The sequence below is a fragment of the Mycena indigotica genome (assembly GCF_014461135.1).
Source record: "Mycena indigotica strain 171206Taipei chromosome Unknown Mind.scaff0010, whole genome shotgun sequence".
NCBI lineage: Eukaryota > Fungi > Basidiomycota > Agaricomycetes > Agaricales > Mycenaceae > Mycena > Mycena indigotica.
In genome coordinates, this window is record NW_023503009.1 from 1,074,067 (window position 1) to 1,092,669 (window position 18,603).

At 49.7% G+C, this 18,603-nt stretch overlaps 4 protein-coding genes across 4 annotated transcripts; all 4 read right to left on the minus strand.

Moving 5' to 3' along the window:
* Window positions 1–8,013: 8,013 nt before the first annotated feature.
* Window positions 8,014–8,913, minus strand: MIND_01119700 (RING-type domain-containing protein; the record flags this gene model as incomplete). Its single annotated transcript, XM_037367755.1, has 4 exons — window positions 8,551–8,913; window positions 8,436–8,500; window positions 8,230–8,389; window positions 8,014–8,175 (listed from the first exon to the last, which is right to left on the minus strand). Exons 1-4 carry the CDS (start codon window positions 8,893–8,895, stop codon window positions 8,014–8,016), a joined length of 732 nt encoding a protein of 243 aa, XP_037215587.1. The 5' UTR covers window positions 8,896–8,913.
* A 3,686-nt stretch (window positions 8,914–12,599) lies between these two features.
* MIND_01119800 (Ribonuclease H-like protein) lies at window positions 12,600–13,587 on the minus strand (the record flags this gene model as incomplete). The annotated part of the gene is made up of 4 exons (XM_037367756.1): window positions 12,600–12,841; window positions 12,892–13,119; window positions 13,170–13,238; window positions 13,296–13,587. The coding sequence occupies 4 exons, from the start codon at window positions 13,585–13,587 to the stop codon at window positions 12,600–12,602; spliced, it is 831 nt and encodes a 276-aa protein (XP_037215588.1).
* A 626-nt stretch (window positions 13,588–14,213) lies between these two features.
* Window positions 14,214–16,057, minus strand: MIND_01119900 (uncharacterized protein; the record flags this gene model as incomplete). The annotated part of the gene is made up of 3 exons (XM_037367757.1): window positions 14,214–15,599; window positions 15,650–15,935; window positions 15,987–16,057. 3 exons carry the CDS (start codon window positions 16,055–16,057, stop codon window positions 14,214–14,216), a joined length of 1,743 nt encoding a protein of 580 aa, XP_037215589.1.
* Window positions 16,058–16,757: 700 nt separating this feature from the next.
* MIND_01120000 (U5 small nuclear ribonucleoprotein helicase) lies at window positions 16,758–18,524 on the minus strand (the record flags this gene model as incomplete). The annotated part of the gene is made up of 6 exons (XM_037367758.1): window positions 16,758–17,082; window positions 17,123–17,150; window positions 17,207–17,226; window positions 17,275–17,393; window positions 17,678–18,171; window positions 18,221–18,524. The coding sequence occupies 6 exons, from the start codon at window positions 18,522–18,524 to the stop codon at window positions 16,758–16,760; spliced, it is 1,290 nt and encodes a 429-aa protein (XP_037215590.1).
* Window positions 18,525–18,603: the final 79 nt, after the last annotated feature.

Sequence of the window (18,603 nt, forward strand, 5' to 3'; positions counted from 1 at the left end):
GAGGGCTGAACTTTGGTATAGAAATATGAAGCCCAAGGCCAGATACGGTTCCAGAGAGGACCAATGTTATGCGAAGAAGAGGGGAAGGTGTCCAGATGGGTAACGGCTGTTTCTATGCAGCCCCATATGAACGCAAGGTGAGGAGTAGATTCCTGTTGTGGTGCACGATCGAAGATAGCGCAGAAAATGGGCAGTACCCACTTTCCCCCTTGGGCAGTAGATAGATAGTTTGTGAAAGTTTCCAGGCTAGAAATACTCCTTGCTTGCAGCACAGTATGAAGCCTTGTCTATTCAGCTATCAGTAAATGTGCAGCAAATGAAGCTATCTTACGCTCAGAGAAGCAGGTATAGCTGGGTAGGATATTTGGTTAGAATTCATGGAGGCTGCGAGTAAAGAGATAGGAAAAGACGCACACCTGGCGCCAGAATTTTACAGAGAGCCGACTGGAACAACCATGTAAGGTTTTTTTGGAACGATCGTCAGCGTCATCATGATCACCAACGTCGTCACGTCACAAGCTGTGACCTCAACGACTTGCTTTCGGTAGTGGTAAAGATGATTAGGCGTCGCCGTAACTTTACGGGTGGACGGCACCCGTATTTCCGGTACGGGAGCCGTCCCCGGAGCGAGTCAAGCAGCCTGTTGTCACGGCACGGGTGACGGTCCGGGATGACCCGTCAGACGGTGCGACAGATACGGTCAGAGCGTGGATGACACTGGGAGCATGGTCTATAGACTAGTCTCGTAGACCTAGACCTAGACCATAGACCATCAAAATGATCTCATCGCTTCAACTGACATGTCACATCAAATCCTGATAGACCACATCTGATTCTCATAGACCCTATTGATTTCTAAGATGAGTTGACAATGCAAACTGCCAATTTTGGCCAACAAAAGACCAGGTTAAGACAATAATAAAAAGAGCGGCATATCTGTGACACACTATTGTCACAATCAACAATAATCTTGCCACCCATCCAACCAACCAACCATACTCATCTCATGCATTCTCCTCTCAGCCTTGATGCTACTATATGCTTCATTGAGCTTTTGGGACTTCTCAAACCCTACTTGCTTTCCCTCCAGTCTCCTGCAATTGTTGGTCCTCCAGGTACCCTGCCTTGGAATGTAGCAGCCTTTCTTTGTGATGCTCTGGTCATTTCTGAGGATCAACTTCATCAAGCTTGGCTTGCTCTCCAGGACCATATTTGGGAGCATGATCTACTGGACACAGATGCTTTAGCTGCTAGAACCAAGCATATAGGCTCATTTCTTAAGCATGGCTTGGTCCAAAATCGTGAAATTGGTATGTGAAGGACACTTATGCTGATATAAATAACTGAAACTTGAGTCATAGGAATATATTCTCTTGAACCTCCAATGCGCACATGTCCTGATCATACCTGTGGGCCAACTATGAGGAACAATCCGGGTGAAGTTCTTGAACGTGACCTGGTAGAGCCAAGCCGCCTCCAAGTTACTATATTCACCAGGGAGTTTGGAGCAATTCCTGCATTTGCCAACTCAACTTATTGCCGCAGTGATTATTTTTATTATTTTATTATTATTCCAATATTGATTTCTTTATTCAGAATGTTATACCCGGTACTTTCATAATTACCGAGTTCAAGGAAATATTCGCAAATATTACATGCACGAGAATATACAATTCATCCAGATTGGCACACATTTTTATGTCGAACGCAGTCTTTGTGAACTCTTTGGAGTTATGATGGCAACAGCATGGTTTGTCGAATGCTATTTAACAATATAGACCATTAACTGATAGTTAGGACTTCATCAACAAATTGTGCTCGCATCTATCAGGAAGGCCTTTCAAACCCGCATGTCTCTCGTCTTCTTCCACCTGATTGGCGGTTTGGGTTTGAGCTTGATGTCAAGGCAGTCTCCAACGCATTCTTTCTTCATTCACTTCTGTTGGATCACAACCGCCGTGGAACAGTTCTGGAGCTGCTTCATCAAGCTTCATCACCCGCGGAGCGACTCCGCCCTGCTCTTGAGCAGCGTAACTTGCTTATGGCTGGCACTGGTCAAGATGAATGGAACCATGGCTGTACAACCTGCTGTTGGTTTGACAAACAAGCCGATGGCACAACAAGTGAGCCTCTTCTGCCACTCACTGATGATATTCCCGTTGCTAACCTGTCTCTAGCTGTTGTTCGGTCAACCGTAACCGATGGCGTGACTTTAGGACACCCGTGTTGCGGTGTCCATAACTGTCTCGAACGACTGGCAAACGTCAAGAAGCGATTTTGCGAGAAGCATGAACACTTACACAGTGTTTGTGCTGTCAAACAGTGCTCCGAGCCAGCTAGCGCAGGCTACCGGACTTGCGCCGAGCCCACCCATCGCTGGCTAGAGACTTACCATGAGTTGGCCGGGAAGGGCATGTTTCAACTCAAGCGGCGCCTCCAACGAGCACAAACCTCACAACCTAATGATGCACTCTCATCTGGAGTGACCAATTCCGATGAAGAGACTCTTGAAGGCGATGGAGCAGACAGCAATGAAGATATCGAACTTGATGTTAGCACAATTGTGTGTGACGGCAAGCCAGAAACGGGCAATCGCGTCGTTCGTGCACGTTTTGGCCGTACCATGACCCACAATGAAGAGCTGTGCGTCTCCTCTTGTGGTATCATCCTGGGTCGTGCTACATTCTACGGCTCTGAAGCACCCAATGCTGTTGTTGTAAGTCCTTCATTTTTACTCCACTCCTGATCGTACTCAGGCTAATGATGTGTGTAGCAATTCTGGGAGGCACTATTCCCGACTAAGAAATCACTTCCTCAAGTGCTATGGCATGACAACAACTGTCGTATCATGGCAATGCTCCGGAATGAGCCACAGTCACGTCAGGACTACTTCAGTGATGTTGCAAAGCCTGTCGATGTTTTTCACTTCAAGTGCAAGCACAAGGAAGGAGATCTCGACTGCGGGCGCGATTGCAATGCATTAATCTGGCCCGAGCTTTCTGTGGACGGCAAATGGCGCTTCAACTCATCTGCTGCCGAACAAACCAACGCATGGTTTGGCGGATTTCAATCAATTGTGCGCGAAATGCCTGTGGAGCGCTATGAATTCTTCCTCGATGAGATGATTCGACGCCGGAATATTTGGATGGTCAAGCTATTAGCTCAGCGTGGTTGCCTTCCTCACTCAATTCCTCGCGAAGAGCTGCTTGGAGATGCCTAGAACAGTTATACATGTATTCCAGACTACTATTGAATGTACAAGACAGTCTATGATATATTGTTTGCTATATTTACAAGATAGTGCTGGGCAGCGTCACATGCTTGTGCCTCGCTGCCGTCTGGGTGAAGTACTCTTCCGAACTCATAAGTGGCAATGACAAGAGCCCGGGCAGCTGCAATTGTAATGCCACGGTCTTGACGAACGATACGGAGAACGGTCTCCGGGACCAGAACCTCCCGGATGAAAATATCGTACAGAAGTGGTCGGCAAATGTCAACGAGCGACTGCGTCCGAGGGAATATGGCCCGAATAATTATGGAAATAATTTCGTATCCAGGCTCGCCATAGCTGTAGAGGGAGTTAATGCCAGGGATTGACACGAAATAAGAAGCTCACTATGCTGCCCCAAACTTCGCTCGTCGCGTGTCTATTAGTTCTTCAGTGGTGCTTGGAGTTTTGCGAAATATGAACATGATCATCGCAAGATTCGCGGAAGAATCTACTGTTGTCAATATCTTCCAACAGCTCGTTGAGTGCAGGTTTAAGCGCCAATGTTCGTGGAAGAAGCGAGGAGAAGTCAGGCGCGAATGGCCAGTCCTCGGCATATGCAGTTGGGAATGTTGAACGCTCCAGCTTGTGGCGTAAACAGAAGTCGATCCGCTTTCCGAATGATATGTTTCGATGAAGTGGATTATCCTCAAGTTGCTCCCGCATTTGTTGCAGTGTCGGCGACAAAACCGCTGGGAGCGGCTCATCACAAAAGACACACAAGCTTTCAGCCATCGCACCAGCCTCCGGCCCAGCTCCAACGCCCGGATTGAACAGGTTCGGACTCGTCGAATGAGAACAATGGAAGGTCAATTGAGGGAGAAAGCGGCGAGGGTATAGGGAAGGGCTGAGCAGCCACACCGGTGTCGACGGTAGAATGGAGTACGCGTCCAAACTCCTCGCTGAGAAGCAGAGTCCTCTGTGCTTGTTCAGGGTCTTGATTGAGAGCCGCCATGATTAGCGCAACTTGGACTTCTGGTATGACAACCTGGTGGATAAAAGACGAACTGTTGAGCGGTTGATATATCGCGAGATTCGTCTGGTTTCCCTGCTGCTGATAGTAGTCGTTGACGGCTTTCGAAATCTGCGCTAAGCCGAGGGTTCCAAAACTACGACAACAGGTAAGTTTATGATTGGAAGAATGAAGGGAGACGTGACGTACTATCCTGCATGTCCGTGAAACTCAGCGTTATGCTTTTGGCGAAGAACTGCACTCTCGAAGAATGTGCTAGCATGAGGGTCGTCAAGCAGAGGCTCAAAAACGTCTGCGATAATGGCACAACTCGCCGGATACAACCCCAAGTAGTCAAGAGTCTCAGGCCAACCTTCCTCTCGCCCCAACGGCAGCACTGCTGCTTCCGCGTGGTGTTGCTGGCAGTACTGGTAGCCGGAGATCGCACCTAGCTCCAGTTCGCGTTGCATCCGGAATAGCTTTGGAGACGGAATAATGTCATATGGTATATTGCAGGCGGGACAACGTCCAAACGGCGCATCAACAATTTCTTGGAAAGCAGCTTCGTCGAACGGATTGTTGTTCAACACTGGGTTTGTTGTTGTGAGAGCCGGCGGTACAACTACGGATGGCGGGGACGGTTATTGCAGCTGTCGCGACTGCTGATGTCGTAAATGGTGCCGCGACTGCTGAGGATGCAATTGGTGGTGCGACTGGGGGTGACACGATTGGGGCTGATGTAATGGGGGGTGAGACGCTTGCTGGGGATGCAACTGCCGGTGCCGTTGCAAGGAGCATAACTCCAGTTTGAGCTTCAGCCAAAAGGTGCTTGAGCGAAGCCTCAGGTGCGTTACCCATCGCATAGTAACGCTGTGATACGCCAACGGGCGTATTTTCCGATCATATCGGGTCTTCAGCCGACCATATTCACACGCTGCCTGCCCACTCCGATTCCTCGCACGAACTCAACAGCCCTGCACGGTAAGGACATCTCCGCTGGCGCAGATATGCATTCCTGTGATAGCGCCGCCCCACGACGAGCACCGCCATGTGCAGTGGACGCAAGCGGCTCGACCTTTGAGCCCCCAGCCAGCACCATCGCGCACCATCGTCCTCCACCCTCCGCATGATATGACGCTCTATTTCAACAGCGAGGTGCGTTTCTCCAATGATATCATTATTTTCTTGCTCAATAAAAGCCAGAAAGCTCCGGCGGGCTCGATCCACTTTTATACACTCACAATGCGACCATCTTCACGCGTTCAGCAAACTGGACCACCAAGTGCGTAATTGAATTCCAAATTCTGCGCTCTTACTGATATCTATGCTCAGAACGAGGCGCAATCCTCCATTCCTCGCCATTTACAATAGCGTCGAATGGTTTGTGCTGGATAGCTCAACGTTGCCCTTTTCCTGTTTCCGGCAATTGGCCAATCGCTCATTATTGCTCTCCTTCAAAATGGCTTCAACCCTTTCATCACTTTGAGCTTGCATTCGCAGCAACCTACTTCGTCGTTTGCCCAGGTTTTCTGGCGTTGGCTATTGGTGTGTAATATTCAGTTAATCATGAGTTGTGTTGCTCAATGTTTCACATTCTAGGATGGTTCTTCTTCCCGTCGCTCCTCCAGTATCACCGTTTGCAGTATTTGTGGTCTCCACCCCGAAAGCGACGATGGAGTTGGACTTTCATGACAGAACGACGCCCGACGTCAATGGAAGGAACGGTCGCAAGCATGCGCAAAAGAAACCAGTCAAGGTACATCTTTTCGAGACCACTCGTACATTAGCTGATACATGGTAGCGTGGTCGCCGCAATCCGATATACCTCTTCTATGAGGACATGCAAGAAGACGAAGAGGGAGGTCGAGAAGAAGGCTCCACGTATCATCGGTGTTGGCTAGGAAAACGCAAGACTTTCAAAATCACGCGTGCGATGAATTACAGTCTGAATGGTAAGGACTCAAGGTATCTTGTCGAAGGAATGACCAAACACCTCCAGAGGTGGGAAGACGAAGGGTTCATGCGAAACACAAACGGTGACCTGCTGAGGACAATAAGCGCGAGAATCAGGAAAAGGAAAGCCCCAACGATACTCAAATGGGTGAAAGGCCATAGCGGCGTTCACGGGAACGAAGAAGCAGACCGGTTGGCGGATGAGGGAAGACGAGAAGACAATGCGCCGAGTATCGACACGACAATCCCACCCGAGCTCCTCCTTCCCGGAGCTAAACTCAAGTCTATGACACAAGCGACAGCCTACCAAGCAATTAAAGCAATTGAAGCAGAAAAGCCGCGGATCCAGGAGGCGCTGGACCGCAGGGATACAAACACTAACCTCGTATTTGCCCAAGATGCAGCAGAACTTGACGACGGCGGCGTCCCCTCTCCATCGCAAATCTGGAAATCCATTCGCCATAAAGACATCTCGAGGAACATACGACAGTTCCTGTGGCTGGTCATCCACGAGGGATATGTACTCGGGAACCGCTGGAAGAACTTCAACGGCTTCGAAGACAGAGCCATATGCGAAACTTGCCAGTGCGAAGAAACCATGGGCCACATCTTAACGAGCTGCGACGCACCGGGACAGGAAGAAATCTGGAAACTCGTCAGCGAGCTCTGGGAGCGGAAGACAGGCACTCCACTAACCAAGCCACTCCTTGGCGAAATCATGGCCTGTGGCTTAATGAAGAAGAAAGCCACACAACCCAGAAACGGCCCCGGAATATCAAGGCTATTCCGGATTGTAGTTTCTGAGTCCGCACACCTGATATGGCGTATACGGAACGAACGGGTCATCAACGAGAAACAGCCCTCAACACCCGAGATTCGCAATAGGTGGAGGGAGATGATCAACCGCAGACTAACAATCGATCGGCTGTTAACAAACAGGGCAAAATACGGCTCGAGAGCCGTGCGCAAATCCCTCGTGCTGCGGACGTGGGCCGGAATGCTAGATAGCGAAGACTATCTCCCTCGAGACTGGACCAGGGAGAGCGGAGTTTTAGTGGGTATTGGGTAGCGGCGATGAAGGAGACCTTGGGTGTCTGGAGCCATCAAGAGCTATCCCCGAGTCCCACACTACCTCCGCCTGTCGGACCGTGCCACGGTCTGGCCGGGCGGTGGTGTGCGTAAAGGCATTCCTCCGAGTGGTACGTCAGGCGGGGTCACTGCGCTCCCCGCCACCAACAACCTTACAATGTTCTCTGAGACGATTAGATCGTGCACCCGCGTGACTCGCCGAGCGACGATGGGTGGGTACTAGTTTAGTATCACTCAGAATACATTTGGTTCCACATAAGGATTCTCTCTATTCTCATTCGCATCGCTCAGTCCAATCCAGCGATATTCAAGGTAAATGTTGATGGATCGGTCCTTGATCATACTAACCATGTCTTCTTAGCTCCGCAAGATTCTATCAGGTCGATTTTGCTCATCGTGTGCAGGAGGACCCGGTCATCATTGCACGTGACACCACGCGCCTGCGTCGCACTAACGACTTGGAGAACCGTGCGCAATGACTTTGACTCCAAGCCCCCTGTCCAAGGGCGTACTAGACGGCAATCTACTTGCACAATACGAAGCACTTCCGCTGCTTCAACAAGTCGAGATGAATCCGATTGAGACACAAAGGGAAGAAGTGTCGCAGAGGATTGGATGAGTTTGATCGGACCGTGGTGAAACTAATATGAAGCTACAGTTCACAAGTAGGTGCAAAAAAGTAATCGTAGAATGAAGTTGGTTGTAATGATAGATGCACAATTGCCAATGTTGACCAAGAAGAGGCCGGAAACTACCGGACAAAGAAACGAGACCATGGCGAAGCTGTGTTGCAACCAACTTTCTTCGGGCTGGACTCTCTGGACTGCTTCGCCACTACTCGGGCGAGATGCTTGACGGCAAAGTTTTGGATCGGCTGAGTGGTAATGTTCGTGCGGCATTTTGGGCATGTGTACTACGGGTGTGGATTATTAATAAGGGATGGTCTTGAAGAAAGTTCGGGGCTTACCGTGGGTTGTGGCGTTTGGATAGCATAACCGGGGATGTGGGCGTAGGGGTGGTGCTGGTTCACGTTGTAGTTGGGATAGGTGGCCTGGTGGCGGGTGAGCGTGTCGCGAAACCACCTCTCGAGGTCCCTCTTGCAGAACGTATGCCCGCACTCGGCTAGACTGGAGAGCGATGAGCAAAGATTTGTTCATGAAGCAGATGACACACATGAAAGGAGACCACATTTTGCAACTGCATATCTCACATGAAACACCGTCGTCCAGTTCGCTCGACTGTTGTATCAAGTCAGTGCGATCCAATGGTCATGTTGGGTCAGACATACACACTGCATCAGCAACTTGTTCTCTTGTTCCAGACGCAGGTTGTCCCTTTCCAGTTGCTTCAGACGCGCTCGCATTCTGGCCATCTTCGCACCACCGGCTGGAGCAGCCGCCTTGGGAGGAGGGGGTACCTCATCTTCGTCGGACGATATTTCGATTATATCCAGCTGCGTGGCAGGGCGGTGGTTTTTCTTCCGAGCCTGTGCCACCTGCCCGACTGTCTTCTTGGTGGTGATGGTGGTAGTAGTGCGACTAGCTGCGCGCTTATTAGCGACGGCCTTAGAAGAGTTGTCGTCTAGTGTGATGACTTCTGTGTCTCGGCGGGCAGTTTTGCGTGTAGCAGGCATGATGAGGAGACGGTCGAAAAGAAAATTTGTCTTTTGATCCATCGTCACGTGGGGCGCATTCTTATTTTCGACCAATCTTCTGTTTCTCGACGACATTATCGACACACTGTCGATCCTCTGTTGAAGAAATGTGATAGTCTGAGCGCAATGTCTCAACTTCATTCAAGTTCTTGGCCATCCAATCTCCCTCATCACCCTCCGTAATTCCGGTCCGTCAGCTTGATTGGATACCCGAAAAACCCCTTCGACTGTGGGTCGCCTGGGACCCAAATCTCCACCGCCAGCATGTCCTGCGCCATGTATGAGCAAACCGACTGCCGCACATTTGAATCATTCAACCGGACTCAGCGACGCCGGGTCCTTTACCCGTGCCCGGTCATACCAAACCCAACAGTCATCGCGTTGTTGTATTTCTGCCTCCCCCAGCTCAACACAAAACAAAGAAACAAACACATTGCTTTGCTACTCGATCGCCCATGTCCATTTCGACGGGTTATTGTCACTTTAACGGCAAGATCAGGTGGTGTCTTTGCATGTTGCAGATGGAACGGTATCGTTCCATCCACCAAGAAGACTTCGATAGACGACAATAGCTGTTGGTGAGTATCAAGGGCTGCCAAAGGGAATGTCAACGAGAAAACATACATGCCCCAAGGAACTTGTTGCTTCGCAAATGGTCCATTCTTCGGGGCTATCTTTGACTCCAGGAAACTCAGGCGCGATTGGTGGTAGCGCAGGAACTGGGCTGGTATCGTATCTCCACAACAACCCTATATAACGTCGAGTCAAACGCAGCGACAGGTTTACGCTACGCACATTTCGCTTTTGGTCAGCCACGGAGTCTTGCGATGCCGACATGCCATCGTTGTCACTGTCAGACGATAGGTGAAAGGCATACCGTCTGGAACATTGTTATCGAAGGTACCTGCGAATGGATACAACTATCAATCATATCGTGCGTTACACATTAATGAAGTAATGCTGAAATTGACAAGTCGCTCAGCTCGTGGAATACGCGAAAAGCGTGCACTTCCAACCAGTCGATATACCAGCGAAACCTCTGTTACTACCCATAATCGTCCTTTACGCATACACCCAACCGAAAAACACTCTGATATTGCAGCCACAGTTGATCGCCCAACGACACCCGACCCGGAACCTCTTCCCAATAACTCATCACAAACCGGCGGAAGTATTGCGGTGCAGACAGGAGTGACTAGCTCGGGCTTTGCGCTACCCATCGAACCGCCTAACGCGGCCTTTTACCAACTTTCAACTATCCCCCCTCGCTTTCTGGCAATTCGCCTTGGTCTTATCTCATACATCCGCCTGCACCATCACCTCCCGTGCTCCAATCATCTCCGGGGCTAGAAGTGACGAAGGACACTATAGATGCTGAATTAACAGCTCTTTTGGAGCGGGCTCAAGTCGACAATGATTGCGAGCTCGTTTGGCAAGGTATTCAAGAAGGGTGGCGAGAAAGTGAAATTCTCTGCAGAAGACATCAGTCGGAGTCTGCTCTATGCTGTCTCGAATAACATCGGGCAAATTGCGTATATGAACAGAGAAATACAACCTCGAGCGCATATACTTTGGGCTTGACGAAGAAGATAGCGCAAATGGTACATTGTCAACTCAGAACAACGACAGCTCTGGTATTAATACCTTCTTACCATTCTATTGGCAACTGCCCCCATCTACCGACAATCCAACCCTTCTCCCGTCGAACGCAAATCAACGCTCAGAAAACACGTCTTTACGTTCACCCGCACACAGCTCAATTGCATCTCCTCTGCCTTCTCCACCTGGGCCGAACCTTCTTTTTTGCGAAAAAGCCTCAGGACGACAACGATGATGCATCGATGAACGTCGACCTTGGCGTCGACCCTTGCGCTTTTATTTCTCTAGCACCAGGCAACAGATGCGCCTAAAGCTCGTGAATTTCGCACTCCTTCAGCTCCCGATCACTTGTTATCGACGACTAGGCGCCACTTTTCCTCCATTCTTACAGTCGGCCTCCGATACACATGACTCTCCCCAAACTCTCACAAGATCTTCTCCTCCCGCGCCTCCCGTCCCGCACATACTGCGCGGGCACGCCAAGAATGCTCTACTGAACTGTTCTCAATCTTCATCACGAAAACTTTTAAGCAATACATTATAGAATGACTTTGAATGTGGTGCATAAGGCACAGAACCTCAGGTTGAGCATCTTTTACCCTCACGCCATGTCCGCCTAGCGCGGAACCTCGTCTGAGGACGCCATTGTCTCCCAGCTCGCAGCAGAGGACACGATTCCATGGTACAAGAAGCCTAATCTGCACTACCTCTACCTACTTACTGTTGTTCCTTCCCAACATGTATTGGCGTCAAGATGACCAGCGGGTATGCCTGAAAAAGCTTTGATCCATGTTGAGTTGACTTCCCTTAGCTTTGACTCCTCGATATTGAACGGCTTGCAAGCGGTGAACAGGTGCGCAACTCTATAAAATGGACATTTTTTGTGGCTCTACTCATTTCGATAATCTTTTACTCTCCTCGGTCAACGTTACTCGATCCTATGTCCTCCGCCTATTCTCTTGGAGAGATCATCGTGCTTCCTGCCGTCTCCTACGGGAGCGATACCTTGGGTCGCCGCAACTGAAAGTCATCATCTTTGGCAGCATGTTCATGCTTCTCGGCGCTGCCTTACGCGGCACACAACTGTGAACTTCATTTTTTCTATTCAAATGACACGCTCTGACAGGCTCCTGTTGCCATGCTTGTCTGTTCGCGCATCATCCTTGGACTCCGCATAAGTTTTTTTCGCAATGGCCTGTAATCTTCTCTTTGAACAAGCCTAGCTATCTCCTAATGTGCAGGTGCAAACCGGCCAGGGAGGGGTACGCTCAACCAACCCTCCGATCAGATCAAAGAAATTCAAGGCGATGGTCGTTCAGGGAATAAAACTACCACAGGTGGAACGACGATATATATATAGAGAGCTAGGTCTACTTGAGACTTTCTTTATCAGAACATACTTGTCCAAACATCAGAGCCAAGGGGGTCCCAACTTTCAAAAATTGGATATACTGTCGAAAAGTTTTTTTCAGGCCATCTGGGACCCCCCCCCCCTCCCCCCTTACCATATCGGGTAATATATTCCCATGATCGAACATCATGTGACCTATTGATGCGATCAAAAGCGGCGATAAAATCTATGTTTCCAGCCACATTCATTAGAATGTATTTATTTTTGAGTAATCTTATTATACAAGAGAGAACCCGTGAGAGTATGTGTGACAGCTCTGATGAGCCAATAGGAAGGCCCAGTTAGGATTTCCTAATTTGGGACACAACTTTTGCAGGCAACGACACGCCCGTGCGTAGCACGGGCTACTCCTCGTACATAGCAATTGAGTCTTTACAGAGTCCCTGGTAGGCTTCCTGTGATTATAGGTGATGAAATATAAATGATAAATTGTAAGGCTAGTCACCTACAGCCCAACTGGACTGCTGAGAGCCTTGCCATAAGCAAATAGTAGGGCTAGTCAGTACCCACCTTGCATTCTATGCTAGAATGCTACACATATAATCCAAACACCCCCTCAAACCTACCAAAACCCCCCCAAACTTTGGTATAGCAAAAGTTTTTTTCAGCATGTCTGGGGACCCCCCCCCCCCCCTACCCCATGTCCGTGATAAGGATCTTGGGACCCCCTTGATCAGAGCACCGATGCAACAGACGCGAGCAGGCGGGAAGGAAGTGATACCGCAAAATGTGCCATCCGAGGACCACCAAGGGCACCATGGTATCCATGACTCCTCCGTGCCACACCTAACTCGACTTCTGTAGATGATGAGTTACAAGTGTACCAGTCTTCGTCGACGATCAAGTTGGCTCTTGCGACTGTTTTCTGCAGTGTCATATACGCAGACATGGTAGCATGCGAGTCTATAGCAGCATCTGGTAAAAGAAGTCAATTGCATGCTCGCAGGAAGCCGATTGCAACCTACAGGCCAGTTGTTGCGAAGACAAAATGGTTGCACCCCAGTTGGAAGTTTGCAGTTCTTTTGACAGGCTCTTGCCCAAGGTAATCTCTACTATTGCTGCTAACCCTGCTTCAGTTCCAAACGGACAGCCTGTTTGCAAACTGTCCGGGTACACCAGTCTAGCATAATGTCCGAGGGAAAGCGCCCGATTTAAGTTGATCCTAAAGCTATCCCACAGCCGTTGCCCGTCACCTGGTGGATTGAAGCCTGAATCTTGTACTCAAACACAATTGAAAACTGACCATAAATCCCAACCCCGACTTTGACTATTTGGTTACTGGTGCATATCCGCACAAGTTGTTTGGGCAGCGCTGAAGCGATTAAGTCATTAAGCTTAGAAAAGATATGAAAGCTGGATAAAGGCGCACCCTGCATGCGTCGAAGGTGGATAACAAAGACCTCTGAAGTAGTGGCAATTTGGACGACGCAGATACTGACTCGATTCCAGTCAATGACGAAGGTGCCCAGGGACTGGATCTGCTGCTGAAGGAGTTCCTTCTTTGCCGTGCGAGACCGACGAGGCCCTAGCCCACGGTGATCAGCTTCAATATCGAAGCCCACAGTTGCACCATCTTCTATATGGGCAAGATGATACTCTGCTAGTTCCAACCGGTCGATATACACGTAATCTGGGGCAGCGTAAGGGAGAAGCGAGGGCATATGAGGAAAGCTCTTGATGAGTGTCAAAGCAGAGGGAGGTTGGAAGCAGGTCCGAAATATACACTTATATATAGGTCTTTTTTTTTTTTTTGAAAAACCTTTCAAGGTTTTGCGGAAGCTGAAGCGCTGAAGCTTCGTGATCGACGTCATGGAACTCGAGGCTGGCAGGATGTCATCAGACCTGTATTGATCCCAACGCACCCACTTTTTGGTTTCCCAACTGAGAACAAGTTCGAAAAAGTGAGGGGGTAGCACAGCGGACGGAAGTAAGGTGAGCCAGTGAAACTCAGGCTGGTCCACATGACTCCTTCTCCAGGGCATGACCTATGTAGTATGTACCCTGTACGCATCACAAAATTAGTCGGTTCATTGTAACAGCCTTTTTTGATGCGCACAAACCCTTGTAAGCGTCTTACAGGCATACTGAAACCCTTGGCACCGTGTGTAAGGTGATCATAAGCGGCTTGTGAGCCGGGCATAAATGTTCTCAGAACAATCAGTCTTATCATGGTTTGCAACTCCCTTATAGCCACCTTCTTAGCCACCGACATTCACAACCATGTTTTGAAATGTCAACAGAGCTTGATTGCAAAGGGAAGTACAAGATAGCTAGGTAGTCACAAATCTCAAGCCCCAAAGTATTGCCTCCATGCCTCTCTAGTAGAATGTTGTCCGAAAAGCTTCATAACGTAGTTGGTGAGTACAAGACATTCAACTTTGGACATCGAAGGCCCATCGTATTCGGCAACGAGTTCTTCTACGGAGTTCTTCATGGGTAGATAGAAGACACCTTCGATGCGAGTGTACGTGCCGACGAAATCCCCTGAAACCAACAAGTACAAGTCCGATGGTTGTTTGATGCCGCAGTGACGGAGGAGAGGAACAAAACGTGCCAGTTTCGGATGGATTTGGTGCAAAACATTTGCAAGAGCAGACATTTCTGCTGGCCAGTGTGCTTCTGGCGTGGTTGCGATGGAAGGTGAGGCAAGAATTGCCTGGGCGAGTGCAAGACATTCTACGCTGTTCATGACTGGGTTGACGAATGCTCCTGATAGTTCACCCAGTTTTTTGAATGGGAGGTGTAATAAACGCTCGACGAGGATTCGAGTTTGCATCAAATCACGACCGACCAGGAACGCAAGATCGACCACTTGATAAATTCCACAGCTATTGAGGAGGTCGAGATAGGAAGAAAGATCTGGTTGTATATTGACTAGAAAAGCAGTCAATGTTGGAGGATTCAAGTCGTTGGTGGTGGGCGATAGATTGGTCGATAACACGGTAGTATTGGTCGGCACGGTAGTATTGGTCGGCACGGTAATATTGGTCGGCACGGTGTCCTTGGCCGGCGAAGGGACATGGGTTGGCGAAGGGCTCTTGGTTGGCGAAGGAGTAGGGACGTTGGCCGGCGTAGGCGAAGGGCTCTTGATTGGCACAGGGCCGTTGCTATTGGTTGGCGTATGGGGGGTCAGCGCAGTGTTGTTGGTGAGTGCGTGCCCCGATTGAGTGTTCGCAACGGGCGGCATAACGTGGCACGGCAAAGTCGGACGAATATCGTTGTCGTTGGTGTAGTCGGTGGGAGTTAGCTGCACAGTTGCAGAGGCAATCGCAATCGCGACCGCATCCAAGGCTGAATTATGCTCCACTCCCATTTCCACGTTCTCAATCTTGAGAATGGGGTCGATAGCCTCCTCCTTCTTCACGTTGCACTGCTTTCCCTCGGTCTTCTTGGATTGCCCATTTGTCTGCCCATCCCCTTGGTTGAAAGCCTGCAGCGCGCACCCGACGTTATCCTCGCTCTCGATGCCATTCTCGCGCTGGACTTCATCCATATACTCCAGTTCATCCTGGCTCTCGCCGCCGTTCTCACGCTGGGCTTCATCTTCGTTATCGAGTTCATTCTCCTGGCCCTCGACGCCATTCTCGTACTCGACGCTATCCTCGCGCTCGAGTTCATCCTCTTCGCTGGCTTCCTCGCCCTCGGTGTCGATCTTATTCAATGTTCCGTGTTTCTGCGGAAAGTCAGATATGTCAACACACAGTACAGTACTGTACAACGCACATGTTTGGCTTCGTCCATATACTTTTGAGTGATGGCTAGAGCGGCCTTGTAGTCCCACCCTTCTAACCACTTTGCATCGTCTTCCACAGTGTCGACGACCCAGTTTTTATTCTCGCGACATCGGAATATGCTCGCAGTTTTACCCGAGTCATAGCCAAGGTATTGGGCTATCGAGAGAAGGGTGCAATCGTGATTTTGAAGGAAACGGCTAATAGCTCGTTGTCGTCGATTGAGGTCACCCAACTTGTAGTCGTCTTCGTGTGGCGGGGTCATTTTGCGTCTCTTACTGGAAAGGAGTTGGTAAGCGAATGAGATTGTTGTAAAAATAAGGCCTGACTTGGGTCTAGTAGAGTGCTCTGTGGCTCTCCGGGCCAAGCTTTTGCGGCGAATCGTCCTTTTCGGTGGCATTGTTGATACTTGAGATACGAACTGCCGGTGTTGAGCACCAGACTGTGGTTGTTCTAAGGCGCGACAACCAAGACTGGAGGAGGCCCAGAGAGTGTGGATGCTGTGGCCTGACTCGGAGGATGGAAGTTGAAAACAAGAAGGTTGCGCAGCAAATTGTATTGCTGCACGTGAAGCCGAAGCTTGAGGTTAATTGGACAACAGCCCAGTAGAGAGTTGTTGACTCCAAGCTGAACGAGTGGAGAATGCATATGGTTGGGACTGGTGAACGTGGCGGCGCAAAAGAGGAGTGTCACGGATCGGCCGGGCAGAAACGTTGATCAGTTGTCAACACTTCAAGTTTCAAGTCTCACTCATCACAGCCAAGGAGGAGCAAGAACTAACTGAGAAATATATGATACATGTGTAGGACAGATCTATCTCGTCTCTGCTGTCGTCCTCGCGGTAGCTATCTTCAACTTCACCCTCCAGACTGATGTCGTGGTTTGATGCCGGGCTCTCAAGCTAGACTCTACGCAAGCGTGATTGCGAATAACTTGCGTGAGCTTGAGTCGCCAACAAGCCACCAGTTGGCAGTTTCGTGGTGGGACAAAGATCCTCGTCGTCCTCATAGAAACGATAGGTGATCCAGCAGCGGAGAGTCGCCTGTTACTAGCTTGTACGGAAGGTGGAGGGAAATTTTCTGCAGGAATGAGGTTAAATATCAGTATCGCGGGACAAGCGATCGTTCTTGCTTACCGTCTGCTAGTAGTGACCTCAACTGCGAATATGCCTGTACGATAACATCGATCTTCGCAGCAGGCTCTTCGACGCTCTCGTTAACAAGAATCGGGACCCTCTCGAGAAGTTTCGCCAGCTCCAGCTTTTCCTCTTGTCGAACGGGAAGCTTGAATTCATTTGACAACGCGAAGACACGGAAAGGTTCGAGGGTCGACATCGTTGGCCGCAGATGGTGGTTGTACGTCATCATCGAGTTGTAGGTCACGTAGTAATGCGACGCGATGCGACCAAGCTTAGTACTCTGGGGCCTATGACCGTTCGTACTTGAGCAGCTGACATTTCTCCAACAGAACGGCGGCAGAATGGACAATGTCGGCTGGCTTTTGGATCAACCCGACATCGTCGTCTTGGTAGTCAACCCCGACACCATACATTTCAGCATGCGAACATACCTTGAAGGATGTTTTAGATAATCCAAACAACATTTTAAAAAAACTCACAGATAGGTGTAGCCGATCCACTGGACAACTTCGTCTCGGTTTCTGATCGTTCCGAGGACTATTTCTGCATTGAGGTTGTCGGCCAGTTTAGACACGAATTGCGACTCGATCGGGAGCTGCTGATTCAACAGACTCAGGTAATATTGCAGCTCGGAGTGCTTTGTGATGATGATGCCCTCGCCGTACGTGTCGTTTTGTGGTTAACCAGCACGACCAATCATTTGGAGCACGTCTTGAGAAGAGAGTTCGACCCAACGCCCTTTCTCGTGGTTGTATATTTGGGTGCCCTTGATGATGACAGTATGCGCCGGCAAGTTGACTCCCGAAGCGAGTGTTGCAGTACAAACAAGGACCTGCAAGGATCCGTCGGCGAACAGCTCTTCAACGAGGCCACGGTCTTCACGAGACATTCCAGATGAAAACCGAAACCGAAAGGAAGAAGGTCGCGCAAATTGCTGTCCTTGACGTTGTTTACCTCCTCGGCTAGAATTTCGCGGACGGCAGCGTTAGGCTTGACAAATTGGGTAATCGTTTCCTTCTCGGCGGCCATATCGCGCAAAAACTTGGCTGTCTTTGCGATTTCTTTGCGAGAGTGCACGAAGACCAGGGTTTGGTTCTTACCCGCTTGATCCAGCACCTTCTCGTAGCAGACCTCGTTGGTGATCTGGTATCGCTTGATTGCCTTCATCTCTGTGACACCAATGAACTGTTGTTGCAGCCCACAAGGCCTGTAGGTCGAATCAAAGTAGAAAAGACCCTTCTTGTCGTCGACACGCAGGAAGGTGGCGACATCCTGATAATTGGGAGGAGTGGCAGACAACCCCACAAGGCGGACGTACTCAGTTGTCTGCTCCATCCGTCGAATAGTTCGAGCGATGATGCTCTCCAAAACAAGCCCTCGTTCATCGTGCAGCAGATGAATTTCGTCGATGATGATTAGTCGCACGAGATTTGTGTAACGTGTCTGTGCTCTTCCGTGTAATGACGTCCCACTTTTCGGGCGTCGTGAGGATAATTTGAGTCTCTGCAATTTGCTGTTTCGTCATTTGCGAGTCGCCAGTCAGTTCTCCAACGGTGATGCCGAAAACCTTCAACCTGGACGAGAAGTTGCCGACCATCTCCTGCACCAGCGCCTTTATCGGGGCGATGTAAACGATTTTGAAGGCATCGAGGTCGAATTTTCCCGTCTCTTCGTCGCGGTGTTTGCCGAGCTCGTTGAGGATGAGCATAGCGACATTCGTGAAGGACATGAGGAACAACATATGTTCAAGTAGCAGAAACCAAACCTTTCCAGCACCAGTCGGGGCACAAAGCAGGATTGGCTCGTTT